Source organism: Eschrichtius robustus, chromosome 4 (genome assembly GCF_028021215.1).
Source record: "Eschrichtius robustus isolate mEscRob2 chromosome 4, mEscRob2.pri, whole genome shotgun sequence".
NCBI classification, from domain to species: Eukaryota; Metazoa; Chordata; class Mammalia; order Artiodactyla; family Eschrichtiidae; genus Eschrichtius; species Eschrichtius robustus.
In genome coordinates this window covers 44,004,439-44,023,886 of record NC_090827.1, presented here as the reverse complement: position 1 = coordinate 44,023,886, position 19,448 = coordinate 44,004,439, and the positions used below count along the sequence as shown (strand labels likewise).

At 45.2% G+C, this 19,448-nt stretch overlaps 1 protein-coding gene across 2 annotated transcripts in view; it reads right to left on the bottom strand.

Moving 5' to 3' along the window:
- The window catches only part of TMEM131L (transmembrane 131 like), a 157,651-nt gene that overhangs the window by 7,926 nt on the left and 130,277 nt on the right, over nucleotides 1-19,448 (bottom strand). For both annotated transcript variants that reach the window (XM_068542651.1, XM_068542652.1), the window contains exons 26-31: nucleotides 16,831-16,979; nucleotides 8,660-8,784; nucleotides 6,022-6,188; nucleotides 4,783-4,968; nucleotides 2,252-2,330; nucleotides 795-877 (exon numbers count right to left, since the gene is read on the bottom strand). In XM_068542651.1, coding sequence (XP_068398752.1) covers nucleotides 795-877; nucleotides 2,252-2,330; nucleotides 4,783-4,968; nucleotides 6,022-6,188; nucleotides 8,660-8,784; nucleotides 16,831-16,979 — 789 coding nt within the window. The remainder of the gene's footprint in view (nucleotides 1-794; nucleotides 878-2,251; nucleotides 2,331-4,782; nucleotides 4,969-6,021; nucleotides 6,189-8,659; nucleotides 8,785-16,830; nucleotides 16,980-19,448) is intronic.

Below are 19,448 nucleotides of genomic sequence, written 5' to 3'. Positions count from 1 at the left end.
GAGCTGGAAGCCTCCTGCCTTCAAAATAAAAGTGCTCCACTGTGCTTGGCAGCCTTTAGTCCAGCACGGTTCACATGAGCAAAAGCAAGATCTCGACGGTGCCGCAGAGGGTGACAACCAGGCTTATCCTGCCACCATCCCTGAGCCTGGTTAGGCAGGAAGGAGGCGCGAGGAGAAGACAGGAGACACGAAGGCAAGAGAAGTGAAGGGAAGGAGAAGGAAAGAGAGGGGGCCTGGAGTTAACCTCCGGGACAGACCCTGGGCGGAGCGGCTTCCCTCCCTGGGCCCCGTGTCCAGGCTCCTGGGCCACTGTCCCTGCCTGGCTGAGGCCGCAGAAGCTCAGCGCTTGGCCTCAGCACTGGTGCAGGAGGGAGGCTGGATCAGTGGACAGGCTTCTGAGACAAGGGGGAGGGGTGGGGACGGGGGACAGGCAGAGACACAGGAGGTGGAAGTCGGCTAATCGGGGCCCCGGACCCTCCTTCTGCTCCCCGCTTTTCTGCCATCTTAGATGAGAAAGGGAACTAAAGGCGGAGGCAATCCCTGTAAAGGGGCCCCACCTTGCTCCGGGGCCACAGGCCACCTGTGCCTTGTGTCCCAGGAGGGAGCTCAGGGTCTGTGCAGAAGGGGCAGCCGAGGCCAGGGGCCCCGAGGACACCAGGGCAGAGGGCAGGGGCCTTCCCGATGCTCGAGAGCCGGGGCACAGACAAGCCAGCTCTGTCTGGCCTCAAGCTCCCCGGCCAGCAGCACGACATGGACACCTGGCCGGTGTCCGGAGCAAGAGCAACGCGCCTCACCTTTATCTTCTTCAACAGCCGCAGGCCCGGCAGGAAGGCTGGGACAGGGGGCGTCCGCGTGTCGGGGGAAGCTACTCACGTCTCTGCGGGGAGAGCAAGAAGATGAGGAGCCACTGACCCTCTCTGTACAAGGAAATGCTGAATTTCTGTAACTCAGTCTGACTGCGTTTTTACATGAATTCTTCCCCTCAAAAGCCATAAAGATACTAGAGACATAAAGGTATACACCCAAAAAAGGGCTGAGGAATATTAAATTCCCAAGATCCAGGGAAGTCTTTTTTTTTTTTTTAAATAACATCTACCTTCAATCTTCTATTTTGGTGTAAGAGTATGTATGTATGTATTCATTCATTCATTTATTTATTTATGGCTGCATTGGGTCTTTGTTGTTCTGCGCCGGTTTTCTCTAGTCGTGGCGAGCCGGGGCTACTCTTTGCTGTGGTGCACGTGCTTCTCATTGCGGTAGCTTCTCTTGTTGTGGAGCATGGGCTCTAGGTGCACAGGCTTCAGTAGCTGCAGCACACAGGCTCAGTAGTTGCGGCACGTGGGCCCCAGAGTGCGCAGGCTTCAGTAGTTGTGGCACGTGGGCTTCAGTAGTTGTGGCTCGTGGCCTCTAGACTGCAGGCTCAGTAGTTGTGGCACACGGGCTTAGTTGCTCCACGGCATGTGGGATCTTCCTGGATCAGGGCTCGAACCGTGTCCCCTGCACTGGCAGATGGATTCTTAACCACTGCGCCACCAGGGAAGCCCCCAGGGAAGTCTTGTTTTAACAAACACCAACAGCACAATGCTAACTAAGGTAGTCTGCAGTTTCCAATCTGCCTTCCAGCAGCTGGCAGCAACCTCCCACTCCTGGTTTACTCTCTACCCCTAACAGAAAGAGCTCGCATAGAGCTTTCCTCATCCATTCCATTTTTATGACACCACCCCCTGTCCTCTCATGGTGCCTAAAACCTAACCACACTCCTCACTCTGAAACCTTCTCCTTCTAACATACCCTCCTCTTCTCCCTCTCAGTAAACGGTGCTTGTTTATTTTGTCCGATGCTGCAGAAATCATCACACGGTGAAACTGTAAGCATGTGAGTGTCTTCTAGGTTCCTGCAAACTTCTGTGAATCATCAGTGCTCAGTTTTATTTCAAGTCCTAGAAAAGAGTAGCTGGTTCCCATCCTTACTGTTACTACTGTTCTTCCTACTTTCAGGAGTGACATCTTTTCTAACACGGCCGTATCACTGAAAGGACCAGCGATACCAGAGACGCTCCCACACAAGCATGTTGTCTTGGAAAGACTGTACGCCCTGAATTATTAATAAAATCAGATTTTACTTTCTCACATCCTTAAAAAGGTTTTCCTATTTTAGCCTGCAGAACCAAGTACAAAGAAGAAACACACGGAATGAAAGAAAAAAGCAGTACCTAAAACATACTGTAAAAGCTGGAAAACCAAACACTTACGTGGGATTGCAGATGTTATGAGAAAGATTCAAGGAGATGGGAGCTTCAGAGGGAAAGTCATTTTGTGAAACACTGTCTCCTGCATAAAAACAAAAAGGTGATCACAAGTTTTTATAAGCATAATTCAACTGTGTATATCCTGTGTTAAGATGCAGATCGCTAACATCGTTAACCCCTATGAGTGATTTATTTTTCACTTTTAACTGATATTCACATATTCAGTCAATTTTTTAATTAAAAAAACTTTTACGTATGAATACGTATAAAACTGGGATGATACTTCAAAAATACTTTGTGTTTTTGATCTTTTACACAATTAACTATATTGGGGGGGACTTCCCTGGTGGTCCAGTGGTAAAGAATCCACCTTACAATGCAGGGGAAAACGGGTTCCATCCCTGGTCAGGGAACTAAGATCCCACATGCCACGGGGCAACTAAGCCCGCACGCCACAACTACTGAGCTCATGAGCCTCAACTAGAGCCCTCGTGCTACAAACTACAGCGCCCACGTGCTAGGGAACCCGCGTGCCACAACTAGAGAGAGAAAACCTGCAAGCCACAACTAGAGAGAAGCCCACACGCCACAACAAAAGATGCCGCATACTACAACTAAGACCTGACGCAGCGAAAAATAAATAAAATAAATATGTACATAATAAATAAATCTTCAAAAAAATTATATTGGGGACATTTTCCTGATATTTATTATACAACCTCTGAACATAACTAGACTGAGTCTTACAAGCAAGGCCATCAATCACCTTTCTCATTCACCTGCTGTTGGCCTTATCCCCCAAGCGAGAGCTGCGCTTCTATTTTTTATTGATGTTAAGCACCAATTTTAAAAACTCTCACATTAGCACCATCAGGCATACTGCCTTCAGTGGCCAAGAAGACCATCCCCGCCACCAAACAAAACACCGCAAGCCGCCCTGCATCCAAGCCCTCATGCGTTCTCCAGCACACAGCAATAAACAGATGTACATGTATGTCAGTGTGGGGTCATTAGCCAAACAGTGTCTAAAAAGGCACCTGCAGGAGGGGCCAACAATGCGAAAAAGGCTGAGAAACGGACTGAAATCACAAGTGGGCATTTGTCTAGGTTTTTATGGTGCCAGGGCCCAGGTCTCCCAGACAGGAGCTTCTATATAGGTAATCACTGCTGGCAGGAGAAACAGCAGAGGCCGCTGTAAGGAGCTGGAGGCAGTGGGAAGTGGGCTGGGCTCGGGGGGAGTTAGGGTCCCAGGACGTCCAACAAGCCACGCGACCCCTCTGAGCCCAGGTCCTTGGAGGCACGGGGAGCGCCCCCCATGGCCCTGCATACAGAGTGAGCGTCCCATGGACGCCACGGTGACGCCAATGGAACCCCTGTCTCCCCCCTGTCCTGATAACAAAGCTTATCCTGTACTATGTTGACCATGACGGTGAAAAGGAGTGAATTAAATCTTTATGTAGACACGGAGGTATAAAAAACAACGCTGGGTGAAACAGCAAGACGCAGCATGCTTACTGAAGCATGATCTCCGTTATGTAAGTTAAAAACAATGCTCTGTTTTGTTGATGGATATATGAATGTAAAATAAAGTATGGATTAAAAGAAGACACAGCAAGCCCATGACAGCGGACAGTGAGTCTCTCAAGCAGGAGGAAGCGGAACAGACTATAAAATATTACCCCTTAAAAAAAAGGAGGGCGAGTATGACAAAATTAAGAGTTATTAGTTCTAGGTGACAGAAATATAGATGCTTCTTCGACCTTTCCTGTATCTTTAAGTTTTTCAAAAACAAGGGAGGACCACTGTTCATAGCAACATTATTCATAAGACGCAAAAGGTGGAAAAACCCAAGTGTCCATCAACAGATGAATAGAGAGATAAAATGCAGTCTATCCACACACAACAGAATATTATTCAGCCTTTAAGAAGGAAGGAAATCCTGACATGTCACAACATGAATGAACCTTGAAGACATCATGCTAAGTGAAATAAGCCAGTCACCAAAGGACAAGTATTGTATGACTTCACTTACCAGATACGAGAGTATTCAAATTCATAGACAGAAAGCAGAATAGAGGTTCACAGGGCTGTAGGGGGTGGGGAAGGGAGAGCTACGTTTTAACAGGTACCGAGTTTCTGTTTGGGATGGGGAAAAAGGCCCAAAGATGGATGGTGGTGATGACTGCACAACGATGTGAACGTATTTAATGCCACTGAACTGTACACTTAAAAATGGTTAAAATAGTAGATTTTGTGTTATGTATGCTTTACCACAACAAAAAAATGTACAAGTGAAAAAATAAACGTGGAAGTTCTTCGAACTGTTTCCAAGATACAGACTTAAAAAAAAAAAAAATAATAATGGAGGGAGGAAGGAAGGAAGAAAGAAAAAGAAAGTGGATAAAATGCAAAGCAAAGCAAGCACAGGGATGCAGAGCCCACTGCGGGCGGGGGGGGCGGCACTGGAAGGCAGATCAGGCCCCTGTTCTGGGCGCCGGGGCAGGAGGGCCAGGAGGCCTCAGTCCCAGACTCACCAGGCGGCAGGAAGTGCTGAGGGCCCAGCGTGGGCTTCTTGTCCCCGTCAGAGCTGCTGGCACTGCTCCAGCTGCCCCAGCTGCCCCGGCTGGCACGCACACTGCCCGAGGAGCTGCCACAGTCCGAGCTGGAGTCTGAGCAGGATTTCTCCCCGCGCTTCTTCCCCGGCTTCTGGAAGTAACCCTCTGTGGGAAGTGAGAGAGGAGTCCTGTTTCGCTTACAGAGTTTTCAACCTGATGCCACTTCCAGTAAAAGGAGAGAGGCCAAGTTACGAAGAAGGCAAGGCTCAGTTTCAGGATCTGCTCCCTCTGCCCATCCAGCGAGAAGGAAGACGCTCCCCGAAACTGACGATGGGCGCTGAGGAAGCTGCGGGGTGAGCCACGGGCCCCACAGGCTCTGCCGTGGGCCGGACAGTGAACGTGGTCTGGCCTGAGAGAGTCAACACCAACGATAATCTCGACCTGAAAGTGGTTCTGGAAATAACAAGTACTTCTCTCAAGAAAATCAAGGCTACTCTCTCGGACTGGAGACATGTAGGTAATTTCTCCCTCTTGTATTAAAATGTCCACCAAGATAGATGTATGACTGATTCACCTTGCTGTACACCTGAAACTAACACAACACTGTAAATCAACTAGACTCTAATAAATAGTGTTTTTAAATGTCCACCGAGAATTTCAGAGTATTATTTATGTGTGGGTGGGAAGAACCTCCAGAAAGACCAAGAAACAACGCACACGTGTCTGGGAACGTGCGTGTCAGTGCCCCACACACCCCGCCTAGTACTTTCCTCTCCTGCCACCCTCCCCCCAACCCTGCACCCAGCCCTGGTGCCCCCAGGTCACTGGCCGGCAGCCCTTGGCGGAGCAGCAGCCTGGCTCTGCAGGAAGCACCTGGCGCAGGGGTGTGAGAAAGGCCACTGTTCTCCCCTGGCTTTCCCCTACCCCCCCCCCCTTTCACCAAGGGAGTCCTGTCTTGAGCAAGCACCCACTGTTGCTCAGCCGTCTGCATGACACAGTCAAGAATGGCCAGATCTTAGAGGAGTGGGAGGTAGGAGGGGCAACACTAGGGGCCTGGCCGGGCTCAGAAGAATCGCAGCCTACTGTCTCATCTGGACAGCTTTCCATTCAGGCTTGAGTGAAGTGACAATCTCTCACACTGGGCACTTCCCCGAGGAAACAACAATCAACAACAATCCCGACAGAAGCACTGTTTTGTAGCTCCATGCGGTTCCATACCTGCCTCTCCCTGCGAGGCAGGTAAGCTGCTTCCAATGCCAGCATCTGTTTTACACGCTTCCCCAGGGTTTTCCTGGATACACCAGCTCCTTAAGTCGATGTCACTGCTCAGTTCAGACCTTTCAAATTCACTGCACACCAGCTTTAATTCACTCTGTTCCGAAGGCCTGGAAGAGCCACAAAAAAATCATGTCTGCATTTTATCGTGCATACACACATACCTGCTTTCCTTGAGACTTAGCAGAGGTGAAAATGTGAATCTGGGACAACTTGAGCCCTCTTCTCTCTGGGTCTGCTGGGAGAAGACGATAAGTAAGGGAGAGAGATTAGGAAGAACAAGATTTTGCTGTTTTAGAATGAGAATTAAGTTGGAGCTCATTTAATCTCTTCATATTTTACAGTGAGAGGAGTAAAACTCCACAGGTTAAATGAGTCCCCCAAGGTCAACTGATAAGTGGCAGATGCAGGACCAGAACCCATGACTCTCTGTATGTCTTCCTTGGTTTTCGTGTAAAACATGACTCTCAGTAGATGAATCTGCTCCTTGGCGTCTGGGGGAAGGTCTGAGCGTTAACTGAAATCTATTCTCATTCATTCATTTAGCAAACATTTGTGGAGTGACGACCATGAGCCACGTACTGTTAGGAAAGGTGTGGCGTCTACAAAGAAGAATGACGCTCCTCCCCCAAGGAGTTCACAGCCCAACACTTATATCTCTCTAACAAGACCATGAACTTGAGGGAAAACCTGTAATACAGCTTTGTAAATGGGGACACGGAAATGTGTCAGAGAACGCTACGTGAAGACCTAGGTGATTATTTCACACAGTCCAACTTCCGTACCTCATGTCACATCTGTAGGAGGACAGGTGTGAAATGAAGCCGATGGTCTCAGTGGTTTGTGACCACTCAGGGTAAAGAGTATAGAGACAGAGTATAGAGACAGATTGGCAACAGACAATCCAACAACCACCACCTACGTAAGCATCATGTTCTCAAAACATTCTGATTACCTACAAGCTACTTGGAAGTTATTCTTTAACAACGTAATTTGTTTCTTTAGCATGTCAGAAATCTGCTTTCAAAAATATATTGTAACATTTAATTGGCGAAATTCCACCCTAATTTTATATCTTTCTATATGTCCACATCAGAAAAACATGCCACTTTGAAGTGACCACATAAGTCCATCAAATTTTTATGAAGATACAAGGTATGACTTTCCTTTCTATAGGAGACCACATTGCAGCTTTCAAATAATTTAGCCTAAATAAGAATAATTACCCATTAGTAAGTAGTATTTAATAATTTAATAATTACCCATCAATAATCTAATAATGCGTATCTTTCTTTTTTTCCTATTTGCATTTTGCTGATTGCAGGACACAGAACTAGAGCTTGAAGACCCCCTGGGGTCGCCTGGCCCTCCTCCTGCAGAACAGGACATTCGGGGAAGGGGGGTGGGGCGCGTGTTACAGGGCTGAATCCCAGGGTCCGAGCTCCTGATCGCAAAGGGGGCAGACGCTGTAAGCAGTGTGTTACGTGCCCCCATGCGGGGGTCCTGGCTACCGCGTGGGCGGTTCTGCCACAGTTCCCTCCCAACCACAAGAGCAACCACTACAGCAGGGTGGAGTCCCTTCCCCATGCAAATCTGGAACTGCTAGAGAACAAAGCTGACAGCAACACATTTAAGTACCTAGCTGAGCTCACAAGAAAGAGAAATCCCCAGATGCCAGCGCTCAAAGGAAGAAAAGCCGGAGCGGTGGGGACGGAGGGGCAAGGTGGGAGGAAACAGGCTCCGAAGCCCACTCGAGACAGGAATCAGGGAGCTCGTCAGCGCGAGAGCCACCTGAGAGGCTCCCCAGGGACCAGGGCGGAGGGCGCAGGGGCACGAGTCTGCCAGAGGCGCTCCGTATGTGGCGTCAGAATGGATGCGCTACTGACCTGGTGGGAAAAAATTCTCGAGCTGCAGAATTTATGTAAAATTAGGCTTGGAGAGCTACTTCTGGGAACCCAGACATATGGGATCCGCACGAACACGTCAGTACCTTCATTTTACAGGTTAGAAAAGAAACAACGTTTCCCAAGGAGGCTGCCTGACTGCCTGGGGCCATGTCTGGCTCTGCCCCTGACCAGCTCTGGGGCTTCAGGCAAACCTCGCAGTATCTGCAGCTCACTTCCCACAGCGGAAGAACCTACCTTCTGCTGGACGATCGATCGGGGCAAAGATTCTATGTGTGGGGACTATTCTCTTGCGTTATCGGGACCCCAGAAGACGGTCAGGGTCAAGCTGGGACCGCGGGCCTGCCTGTGCCCGGGGGTCCTCTACCACCTGCTCCTCCAACGCCCCTGGTGTGGATGGATGGCTCTGCTTTTTCCCTAAAACCTGCTATAGCTTTTTGCATTTTATTAAGTAAAATTTTGCTCATCTTAAGGGGTTTTCAACAAAATAAATAAAAACATAACCAGAAGATATGTTACTTTTAAGACTATATCTTTATCTCAAAACACAAACATCTACACTCTCATATTATCTGTATCCAATGTAACAAAAATAAGATGGAAACATAATAGCTAAATGTAAAATTATAGAGTAAATAATAGATGAAAAATTTAAAGGGACTGTAAAAATCACACACCTCAAGACCTGGGCAGCACCCCTTTTCTTGTTTTTTCTACATGCTCGATTTTTATTCCAATTTAAATTTTGTAAGTTTCCGTCTTTTTTCTCCTGAAGCTTCTTCTTCCTATAAGGATCTTCCTGCTAAAGAGGAAAAAGAAAACTTTTAGTAAGGGTTTCAACTTACTAACACAAATAAAACCTGTGTATGGTTTTTTCTTTTAACTTTTGAAGACCAACTCCATCTGAATTCAGAACATTCCAGCACTAGTGAAAACAGACACACATTTCTCAATCTCTAGTCTGTTTTCATTTCCCTTCTTTCTCTACCTCCCCTCAGCCTCTGCAAAAAGAAAAAAAAAATTGTCGCCTATAAAATTTCTAAGGGGCTAAAAAGGAAAAACATCTGTTAGTAATTTATGGTCAGCTTGCCATTAACCTCAGCAGCAATAAATCCTCCGACCTTCACCTGTTTATTTGGTATGTGCAATTCACATGAATTACTACTGAAGAAAAATCGTGTAAAAACTCAACTGAGGAGTAATTTGTGTATTTATGTTTTTATTTGTTTATAGATGAACTTTAGGAGAACAGGCAAAACTCCAGAGACTGCTCCAAACTAGTTTAAGCTTTTCAAGTAAATAATGCCAAGAATATGCTTGATGTTTTTTTAATGTGGTTCTGAAAAACTTAATTTAGCATGAGACATAAATATATTATATATAATATGTATGCATATATATATGTACATATAAATAAAAATTTTTTTAATTTGGGTTTTTTCCTCTTTTAAATGTTAGGCATGGTCTACTAACAGGCCCAAGGGGAGGGGGACTCCCTTTTTAAGTAGCTCATATCTCTAATGTCTACTAATACTTTCTCCTTTTCTTCCTTCCACCATGCTGCCCCTTTAAAGCAGAAGAAAAATAAAAGGTTTTAGATGCCTGCACATTACATGTCTGGGGTACTGAAAGCCTCATGTTTCCATCAAAGCAATATGCTCACTACAATAAACGAACACTAGAAATAAAATGATATTTTAAGTGTACATATGGTGGGATTATGGTATTTTTGCTTTCTTCTTTACACTCCTTTATTTTTTCTCCCAATATATATTACCTTTTTTCTCATTCTGAAGGCATTTTTAAAACATGGTAAGTTAAACATACAAAGTCCTATCCTATAGGACCGTATGCTAATCGTTTAAGTTTGATGCCAAATAGACACATTAAAGACGTATGATCAGATGCGATCCAATGTTAAGCATTAAATACAAACCACATTTATTCAAGTATTGCTCTCTGTGAATTTCCAACTTTTGCTGGGGGGGAGCAGGGGGAGAGTCTGCCCCTCCCCTGCCTCACTCTGTCCACTTAAGGGCCAAGAAAGGCTTTTCAACACAGCCAGTACCTGAACCTTTCTGTCCCTCCAGGGTCACCCACAAATAAAGGACCAGCCCCAAGTGGAGCCAGGAAGGGTGATCTGGGCAGGAGTCACTCTGGACGTGGCTGCCTTCTCAGCACAACCTGGTTAGAATGGCATAACAGGCCACAAGAAGGCAGGCACTGGAGGGCTACACCCAGCGGGGACTTGGTGGTCAGAAGCATCGCCACCTACTGTGAGTATCGGAGAGTGAGTTTCAGGAGCACGGGGGACATGCTGGACGAGGAGGTGTGGATGGAGTGCTGGAGAAGCAGGGTCCACAGCACACACAGGAGGGCTGGGGAAGAGGGGTGTGCGTGTGTGTGTGTGTGTGTGAGTGACACAAAGAGAGACCGAGAGAGAAGCACCGGGCAGTGCAGAGGCATGGGGCCGGGGTCAGGTGGGGGAGGACAGGCCCGCAGCGGATGCCGCAGGTGGGGCAGAGGGGAAAGCAACCTGAGAGCCAAAGCAACAGACTTCTCAGGAAATGGGAGCAAGAAGACAGGGGCAATCGGCTCTTTGTTTTCTGGTGGGGAGGTGCCACATGCGAGGAAGCCGGACTAGCCGGGATCGGAAAGGGTCCACGCAGACCTGAAATTAAGACCAGTCTCTGAGGCCAAACTGCCTGGTCTGAACCTCACTCCGTGTGACAAGCTGACTTATCTTGGGCAAGTGACTTAGCCTCTCTTTGCCTCGGTTTCCCAGGTCTTCCAAAAGGCTGTTGTGAGGATTAAAGTACCTGACGGTAGTAAGCAGTTTACATAAGACTTAGCTATTATCATCATCATTGTTGAATTATTTGAACTAAGTTCTCCCATCTCCCTGAATGAGGGACAATTTAACTGGCCGCAGGGTGGGGAAATAAGATTTCCTAAGCTTTAGTAAAAGAAAAGGAAGAAATCAAAGAGAAATCACAGATTGACTGCACAAAGGCATTCTTAAAGCCACTGTACATAAGTCAAAGCGAATAAAAATAAGAGGGAAAGGGCAAACTAAGAAAAAAAATCTGTGATAGTATTTAATAGACAAAGAGCTAATACCTTCACCTATGTTCTCATAGAAAACAAGAAAAAAACACTAACACTCAATAGAAAAGTGGGTAAAGGACATGAAATGAAAATTCACAAAAGAAATAGAGAAGGCCAAAAACATGAAGAGTTCCTCCAAAATACTTAATAAAGTATGTTTTTAGGAAAGACCAATTACCTCATCTTTCCATTTTGGCTTTAAAAACACAAGTGTGTTGACACTGCGTGTTTATGCCTGCAAACACGAGGACAGGCTAGGGAAGCCACGTGTGGTACCACGTGTGTCTCTCAGCAGGGCAAGAGAAACTAGGTTAGACATTCACTTCTTAACTTAGAAAAAATATATATTTTTAAAAATGTCAGTGGTAGGATCTTAGATGAATGACTTTTTGCTTGTGTTTTTCAGAATTTTACAAAAAATGAAGGAAAATGCTTACTTTTCCCCAGTAAGGGAGGCAAACTGAGATGAGAAACAAAACACAATCACTTACCTATCCCACTGACCAAGATTTTGCCAAAAAACGGTGCTGCTGAGACCAGAGTAACACAATGGCTGTCGTGCACCGTGCATGAGGGGAAACAGGGACCCTGCTTCCGGAGAGCGAGCTGGCGGCACACACCAGGGGCCCTGACAGTTGACACTCTAATTCTATTTCTAGAAACCTATAGCAAGGATGCACCAGATATACAGGCCAGACGTAGTTCATCATGCTATTATGAAAATAAAAAGCTGCAAACAACTTTAATGTCCAACTGCAGGGGAATGGTTTGGATTACAGCACAGTTAAATGATGGAATGTTATGTAACCACTGAAAACAAAGTTTCCCATTAATTTCTAACTTGAGAAAATTCAGAATTACGACATTATAACAAAGCTCCATATACACAATAATAATTATCCCAAGTTTCTAAACACTTGCATAGAGAAGGAAGAGAATACAGAAAAATGCAAAAAGTGGTCCATTTTGGACAGATCTTGTCCTCCCTTCTTTATGCTTCTGTAATAATGATGAATTCCTTTTCTAAGGGGGATAAAAAAAGATCTGCTTACAAGAAAATAAACAGCCAGGGCTGGGATTAAAATTTAGTTTGTGGCTCCCAAATCTGGGCTTCAACCTCCTTTGCCAATAAATCTGGAGGAATGTTCCCCATGTGCTATAGACAGATCTGTACAATTTTCTAAGCTGCAAAGTCAGGCTCCAAGAACGTACAAGAAAAACAAACACTGAGCACTGCACTTGGGAATGTGTTTACTGAGAATGATTTTCTCCAAATGAACAATGAAATGGAAAGTACACTCAAGGGGGTTTAAAGAAGAGCCTACAAACCTGAGAGTGGCCCCCAGAGCCAGCAGAGAGGACCGCCCACAGCTCCGCCCCCATCCTGCCCAGGTGACTACAAGGAGCCTCGGAGCCCCAAGCACAGCCCAAGCCCCCAGACCCTCGGCCCCGCTGCAGCCTCCCTGCAGCCAAGCCCGCTGCCTGCACCCACAGCAGACGTCTGTCCCGCCAGGATCACAGACCAGGAAGGGAAGGAGGAACCTACGCAAGCCCTGGGACCAAGGCCAAGAAGTGTCTGAGTGCCACGGACAGGGATCAAGACACGGCCCGTGCCCTCCTCAACCTGGTGTGAAGACACGGCCGAGGGCACCGGCACGGGGGGCAAGTCTGGACGGGAGCCAGGGGAGACTTAGGGGCTGGGGGGCATGTGAGGTGGGGGCACGGCACCCACACACACAGAAGACGGTGCAGCCTGACCTCAGGGTCCCCTCCAGACAGGCCTGCACCGAGGGCCCTGCAGTGATCAGTTCCCACCTCTCCTCCCAGGACACATCTGGGAGGGGTTGGCATTGCTCAGCCTCGTCTTCCACTTCATTGCAGGGCAGCACGGACGTCCCCGTTCCCGATGAGTCCAGTCTCTCCTCCCCCAGATCCAATGACTTGACTTCTGCTCCTGATTGCGTGTCCTGTCTCCATGGCCCGGCCGGCGTGCCTGCCCTCCGTCACTATACCTGCTCCATCAAGCAGACTCAGGCCGCTGGTCTCCATGCACACTTCAGAGAACTCACGTCACCCTTCAATTCTAAACTCCACGGGGACAACTCCCAAGTCCCAGGCCCGGGCCGGCCTCGCCATGGCAGCTCTGGCTCGGTATCTCCCATCTACCAGGCTCTGCCACGTCCAAGTCCAGCCAACCCCCTCTGTCAGCAATGACCACAGTCACACCTGTCACCTCTTTGATTCTTACTACTGGGCAGTGCTTCACAAGTGCTGCTATTCGAAGCACTTGTTACATTCACTCCTCCAGTCCTCACCAACCTATGAGGCAGAGATACTATTATTACTCTCATTTTTCACATGAGGAAACTGCGATGTTGAGTAACTCGCCCGATGTTACAGAGTAAGTGTCGAGCTGGGTTCACACCAGCTGCAAAGTCCATGCTGCTCACCATGAGGCAACACGGCCCTGACAGACATAAAAATGAAGCTCCAATTCCCCATCTTCTACTTACCCAGACTTAAAACCTTGGAGCTGTTTTTTGCAAATGGCTCTGCAAGCAAAGCCAGCTCCTCCCCTTTATGCAATCAGGTGCTAAGAAGTCCTATTGGTCTTTCTTCTACACTGTCTCCTACCTCCTCTTCCCATCCTTCACCCCTGCTCCTGCCCAAACAGAATCTTGATTACATCACACCTCCCAGCAGAGGAGTAGCCTCCTGGTGAGAAGAGAGCTGGTATCCACTTCTGCCCTCCCCAACCCAGCCTCCAAAACACTAGGACTGATCCTTCAGAAATGCATTATTCACACATTCATTCAAGCACTCGCTAAACCACCACACTGGCTCTTTATAACAGGTACCCTGCCCATCTGCATGAAACTGAATTGAAAGATACTCAATTACGACCTTCAAGAAGATCGCAGCCCACAGGTTGTTTTCCATTTCTTGTCCACCATCCTCTACCCCCCACCCCCTGCCCGGTTCAGAACCCTTCGACAGCATTCCATGATTTGCAGCAGGGTCCCCAAACTGGCCACCCTCAGGCCAAATCCTCCAAAAAGACTTTTCTGTTTGGACCAATGTGCTTTTAAAACTTTGATCCTGAAATTCCTGAGCAGGCAACCTTCCCTTCCTAGTGCTTGTCCTCACTTACTTCATTGTGTCTCCAACTGAGATCCACGGACTAAAGTCTAAACTCTGAGTTGGCATGCGAGGGCCTTGGCAAGCTGGCAGGACTCTGCCTCTGCCCTCCCCTTCCTTCCCCCTCCTGACTGAGCTCCTTCTCGGCCAGACGACTCCCTCACTGCTCCCAACCATGCCACGAGACCCAGTGGTGCCGGCTGCCCCCCTCCCCTCCTCTGCTTCTCTACACTCCCCCTGCACCTCTACACTCCCCCTGCACAAGTTCCTTCCTCCTCGGGGCTTCCCACGGACCCTGCAAGCTAAGCTGACGTTTCCATCTCTGCAATCCCCTCTACTACGCACTGACTTTAGCACTTGACTGCATGGAAATGTCTTTCTTGACAGACCACAAATTCCTGGTTTGGAATGTCTACGATTTTCTTATTTGGTATCACTCTCATTCCATTTACTTAAATGAAAAATGCATGCTTTTTGTAGAGTTTAAGCAAAAATTGAGTAGCATAAAGAAGGAGAAAAGAAATCATGCAAAATCCCATCACTCAGAAATAAGCAGGTTCTCCCACTGATTATTTGGCAATCCTTATTCTTTAATGTGTCTTTTTAAGAACCTATACATACATAAGGATGGGAGGACAGCTGACGGGAGAAATTTAGAACACTAGGACCATGCATTATTTTTAAATACAAATTTAAGGCTCAATTTTATTTGAACTTAGAAGAAAATGAAGTAGAACCAAAGGAACGCCAACATTCAATAATTACTTCTTCTCCACGCGATACATTAATTGCCTAAGGATCTCTCTAAGGTTAAGGAAAAGATGGTGAAAGATATTTTCATAGGTTTTCACCCTTTTAAACTACATGTTTCAGTTTTGCACAGGATTGGCTCGCTACCAAGAAAGATAAAATTAAAACTTACTTTCACTTACCTTTCAGTCCCACCCCATTTTTGCAGATTTTATTACTATTTTTGTTTTGTTAAAGTTTTAATATTTGCTATCTGTTTTGCAACCATAACTTCCCACTGTTTAACCAAAGTTCTGAATATAAAATGGACAGAAACCTCAAAAGACATTTAACACAGCTTCCTCAAACTTCTATCCTGGTTGGCTAAATTTCACTAACTTCATTTTTCAAGGAAGTCTCCCAAGTTCATTTGAGTTTACAGATGAATGTCTGTTGCTTTCGTGCCTGAGTGCCAGCTTCGCTGGACGTAATGTTCGTGTTCACATTTTCATTCTCTCGAAGATACTGTTCCACTGTTCTCAGACATTAGATGTTTCTACAAAGTCTGAGGCAAGCCTAGGTGTGTCTTTCTTGATTTTCCTGCCTTTTCCGCACAATTCTTTAAGCTTTAAGTTCAACACCTTAACCAGGATGTGCCTATGTCCAATATCACACACACATCAGCTTTTCCTGGTGTACACAGTGTGCCTTTGGATCTTTAAATTCAGTTTTTCACTCACATTGGGAAATTTTTCTTCTATTACGTCTCTGAATACTTTTCTGATCCGCTGTTGGGCCATTTACCGAGACAATCATTATTCTGATGTTGGACTGTTTTTGTCTTTGTTCCCTTATCTATCATCATCTTTTCTCCAAAATCTAAAATCTCTTAAAATTTTTCCTCCACATTCACTCTGATTATCTCAAAGCCTTTCCTTCAGGTCAATAAGTCAATTTTCAGCCACTGAATAGGTAATGTACTGTCTACATTTATTGACTTAGCTTTACAATATCTCTTCCAACCTCATCGTAGTATATTAATTTGCCTTTAAAAGCTAGAATTTTATTGAATTCATAGTCTATAGTGTGAAGTATTTTCAGAGTTCCCTTCAGGTCTCTGGATATGTTTTCATCTAGATTGGGATCTTGGTCTGTCTTCTGTATGTTCTACTCCTTTCCTTCATTTTTTACTATAGTATATTTGAACAGTTGCAATGTTATTTTTTTCACTGTGCTTGTGCTAATACACAGATAGCTCTGTCCTGTTGTGAAGTAGATAAATTCTCCAAAATCCCTTTCCCACCTTTATCTGGGAACTTTAGTTCCTATGAGATACAGGGCTGGGTTCTGCTTTCTAGACACTTTGCAGTGGCCTACACAGTGGGAAGGGAAAGAGCTGGCTGAGACAGTGCACAAGCTTTGCCCTTTCTTCTGGGATTCTGTCACACCAGGGCCCATGCACTGAAGCTAGAAAGGCATCCTTCTCCTGTGGATTCTGGATAATGCTTCTAACTCAGCAAGATTTTGCCCTAAAAATGGATGTTGGGTAACAACTGGAGAGGCAAGATATGTGATCTGGTTCTACTCCACCATCTTTACCCAGGAGTTAACCCATTTGCTTAAGAACAGCTTCTCTTGAGAATAAAAGCTATCTGGTATCACCAAAAATTGTTTTAGTATCTCCTGTATAATTAGAAGATAAATAAACTTTCTGAATACATGAACCTCACCAATTATCAATGTGGATTCAAATACATAACTATCCTCTTTGAAAAGTATGAAATACAGATGTACAGTTATTACATAGATATTTGCACTCTAAGTCCTAAACTTGGGTTTTGTTCTAATAGGCAAGAAAGAAAGGAATACAGACCTCGACTGAAGGTACATCCTGCTTCTCAGAACATACGTCTTCTTTAGACGCTTTGTGAATCTTCTTTTCTGAAGAAGACTTTGTGTCAACCTTTTTCAAAGTTTCACAATTGTCTACTTCATTCTTGACAGGCACTTGCTGGTTATTCCCTTGAATAAATAAAAATGATTCAATTTCTAGCTAATAATTTCCATTCACATTCCCCATAGTTAAATCTTCTTCCTACACCAAACAATCTCATTTGATTTAATGAGATTTAGACTTAAGGACTATTTTGAAATCCACAATGCTCTAGAAATTTATTTTGTTTATAGGTGAAAATGTACTTATATTAAGAGTTTTACAAGCAGTCGTTAAAAGAGGTCATGGGAAGAAAGTGCAGGGGCACACCATTATTCATAGTGGCATTATTAATGAAAGTCAAAAGGCAGAAACAACCCAAATGTGCATGGACGAATGGATGGATAAACAAAATGTGGTAAATACCATGGAACACCATTAGCCTTAAAAAGGAATGATTCACTGCACTACAATGTGAATATAATTAGCATTACTGAAATGTACACACAAAAATGGTTAAGATGAGGAAAAAAAAGGAATGAAGTTCCGAAACATGACACAACATGGATGAACCTTGAAGACATTATACTGAGTGAAATAAGCCAGTCACAAGATAAATATCGTGTGATCCTATTTGTTTGAGGGACCTAGAGTCATCAAATTCATTGAGATAAAATGTAGAATGGTGGCTACCAGGGGGTGGAGGGACAGAGTACGGGTAATTATTGCTTAATGGGTATGGAGTTTCTGTTTGGGATGATGAAAAAAGTTCTGGAAATGGATGACAGTGATGGCTGTAAAATGATGTGAATGTACTTAATGCCACTGAGCTTTACAATTTAAAATGGTAACTTTTAGGTTATATATACTTTACCACAATTTTTTTTAAGTTAGGGGAGGGAGAGAGGGAGGTAAGATCTTGGGTTCCGGTCATGACTCAGACACTAATTAGTTTTACTGATCAGAAGTAAGTCTCTTAAGCTCCCTGAGCTACAGTTTCCTTATTTATGAAATGACAATACCACTTCCTCTGCCTACCCTGCCTGACTGTTATGAAGATGCAACCAGAACAGACAGAAATATAAAGGATCACCACCAATAGACACATGAACAGCTGGAGGGCAGGGCCTTCTCCTGCAGGAAACGCCCACCTGCCCTGGGAACAGCACCTGCGGGGTGAGAGCCAAGCGCGAGACAATCACGCTGGCAAGGTCTGCACCGGCAGGAACCACATCTGAAATGTGACCTTTCCTTTGTTTTTTCAAGTGACTTCACTAAGTGTATTTCTTCTTCTATCCTTGACTTTGACATATGGTCAAACAGACCTCAACCCCACCATAACTGGGCTCAGTGTTCTAATATGAATCAGAAAGGATTTCAATACCTTCCCCTTTTTTCTTTAACTGAAAATCCCTCACGACACCTTGGCCATCTGAGAAAGTGTAGATGTCCACAGTGCAAATACATCACAGCAGAGCAGGCTGCCCACTCCCATCCGGCCCTGCTGAGGGGCCTGGGGCTGCACGAGGCTCTCAACCCAAAAGACAGGAGGGGGTCAAACGCCCTCCAGACTCTGCAATCCTGAAGCTACAAATCAAGCTCACTCAAAGCAAGATGCATACATTTCAACAGTAACACTTAAAAGGTAAGCATTCTTTTATTTTGTTAACGGAGAATTATGTAAATATTACGTAGCTATAAAAATGCTGGGGAAGCATAAATTCCTCTGCAACACAGATTGGGTGTGAGACACCCACAGAGGAAACCATCCAGGACCGCGAATGAGCCGGGAAAGAGCCAAGAGCAAGGGAGACAGGGTCCAAACAGAAAAGGATATCATAAACAAAGACATCACTTCGGATTCCGGAAGCCATCGGTATGAACAGAATATAGATATTCTCCTCCAAAAATGTGCTGTGACTTTCCTAGGGTCTTAATTCATGAGAAAATGGTTTTCCTCAAGCTTTCTTCAGGCCAAGAATAGCACTAAAAGTATTAGTCATCAAAGCTTCTTAGGAAGGATCCAAATTTAATATCCAACACTAAACTACCCCCTAAAAAGGGATAAAGCACAGACTCTCCGAAAATTACTAATGCCTATTGTGGGGGCCAAGAATTAGGACCAACAATAAAATGAATTCAAATTCAGCCTTTGAGAAATTCTATCACGACAATATTCAAGAATTCAGAAATACCGTGAGCATATACTTCATTTAAAAAATGGAGCCATCCCATGGCATCCTACTAAGCGTGCTTACTCACAGCATTATACGTTTTTCTGCCATTTATCTCATGGAGTAGGAGTATTTGAGCCACAAAGATAACAAAACAAATACAAGAACAGAAACAAGTTAACGGGCCAGAATCCGACTTGGATTTCTACTGAATCAAATCTAATTGTATGATATATTTTGAGTAAACCACTAGATCTTCATTTCCAGTTATCAGTATCTGTAAGCAAATGAGACTATTTTTTGAATTTCTGCAAATATTGGTATTTCAGAAATTTTGGAGGTATCTATCTAATTCAGTGAAAACTTTCATGTGCTATTAATTTC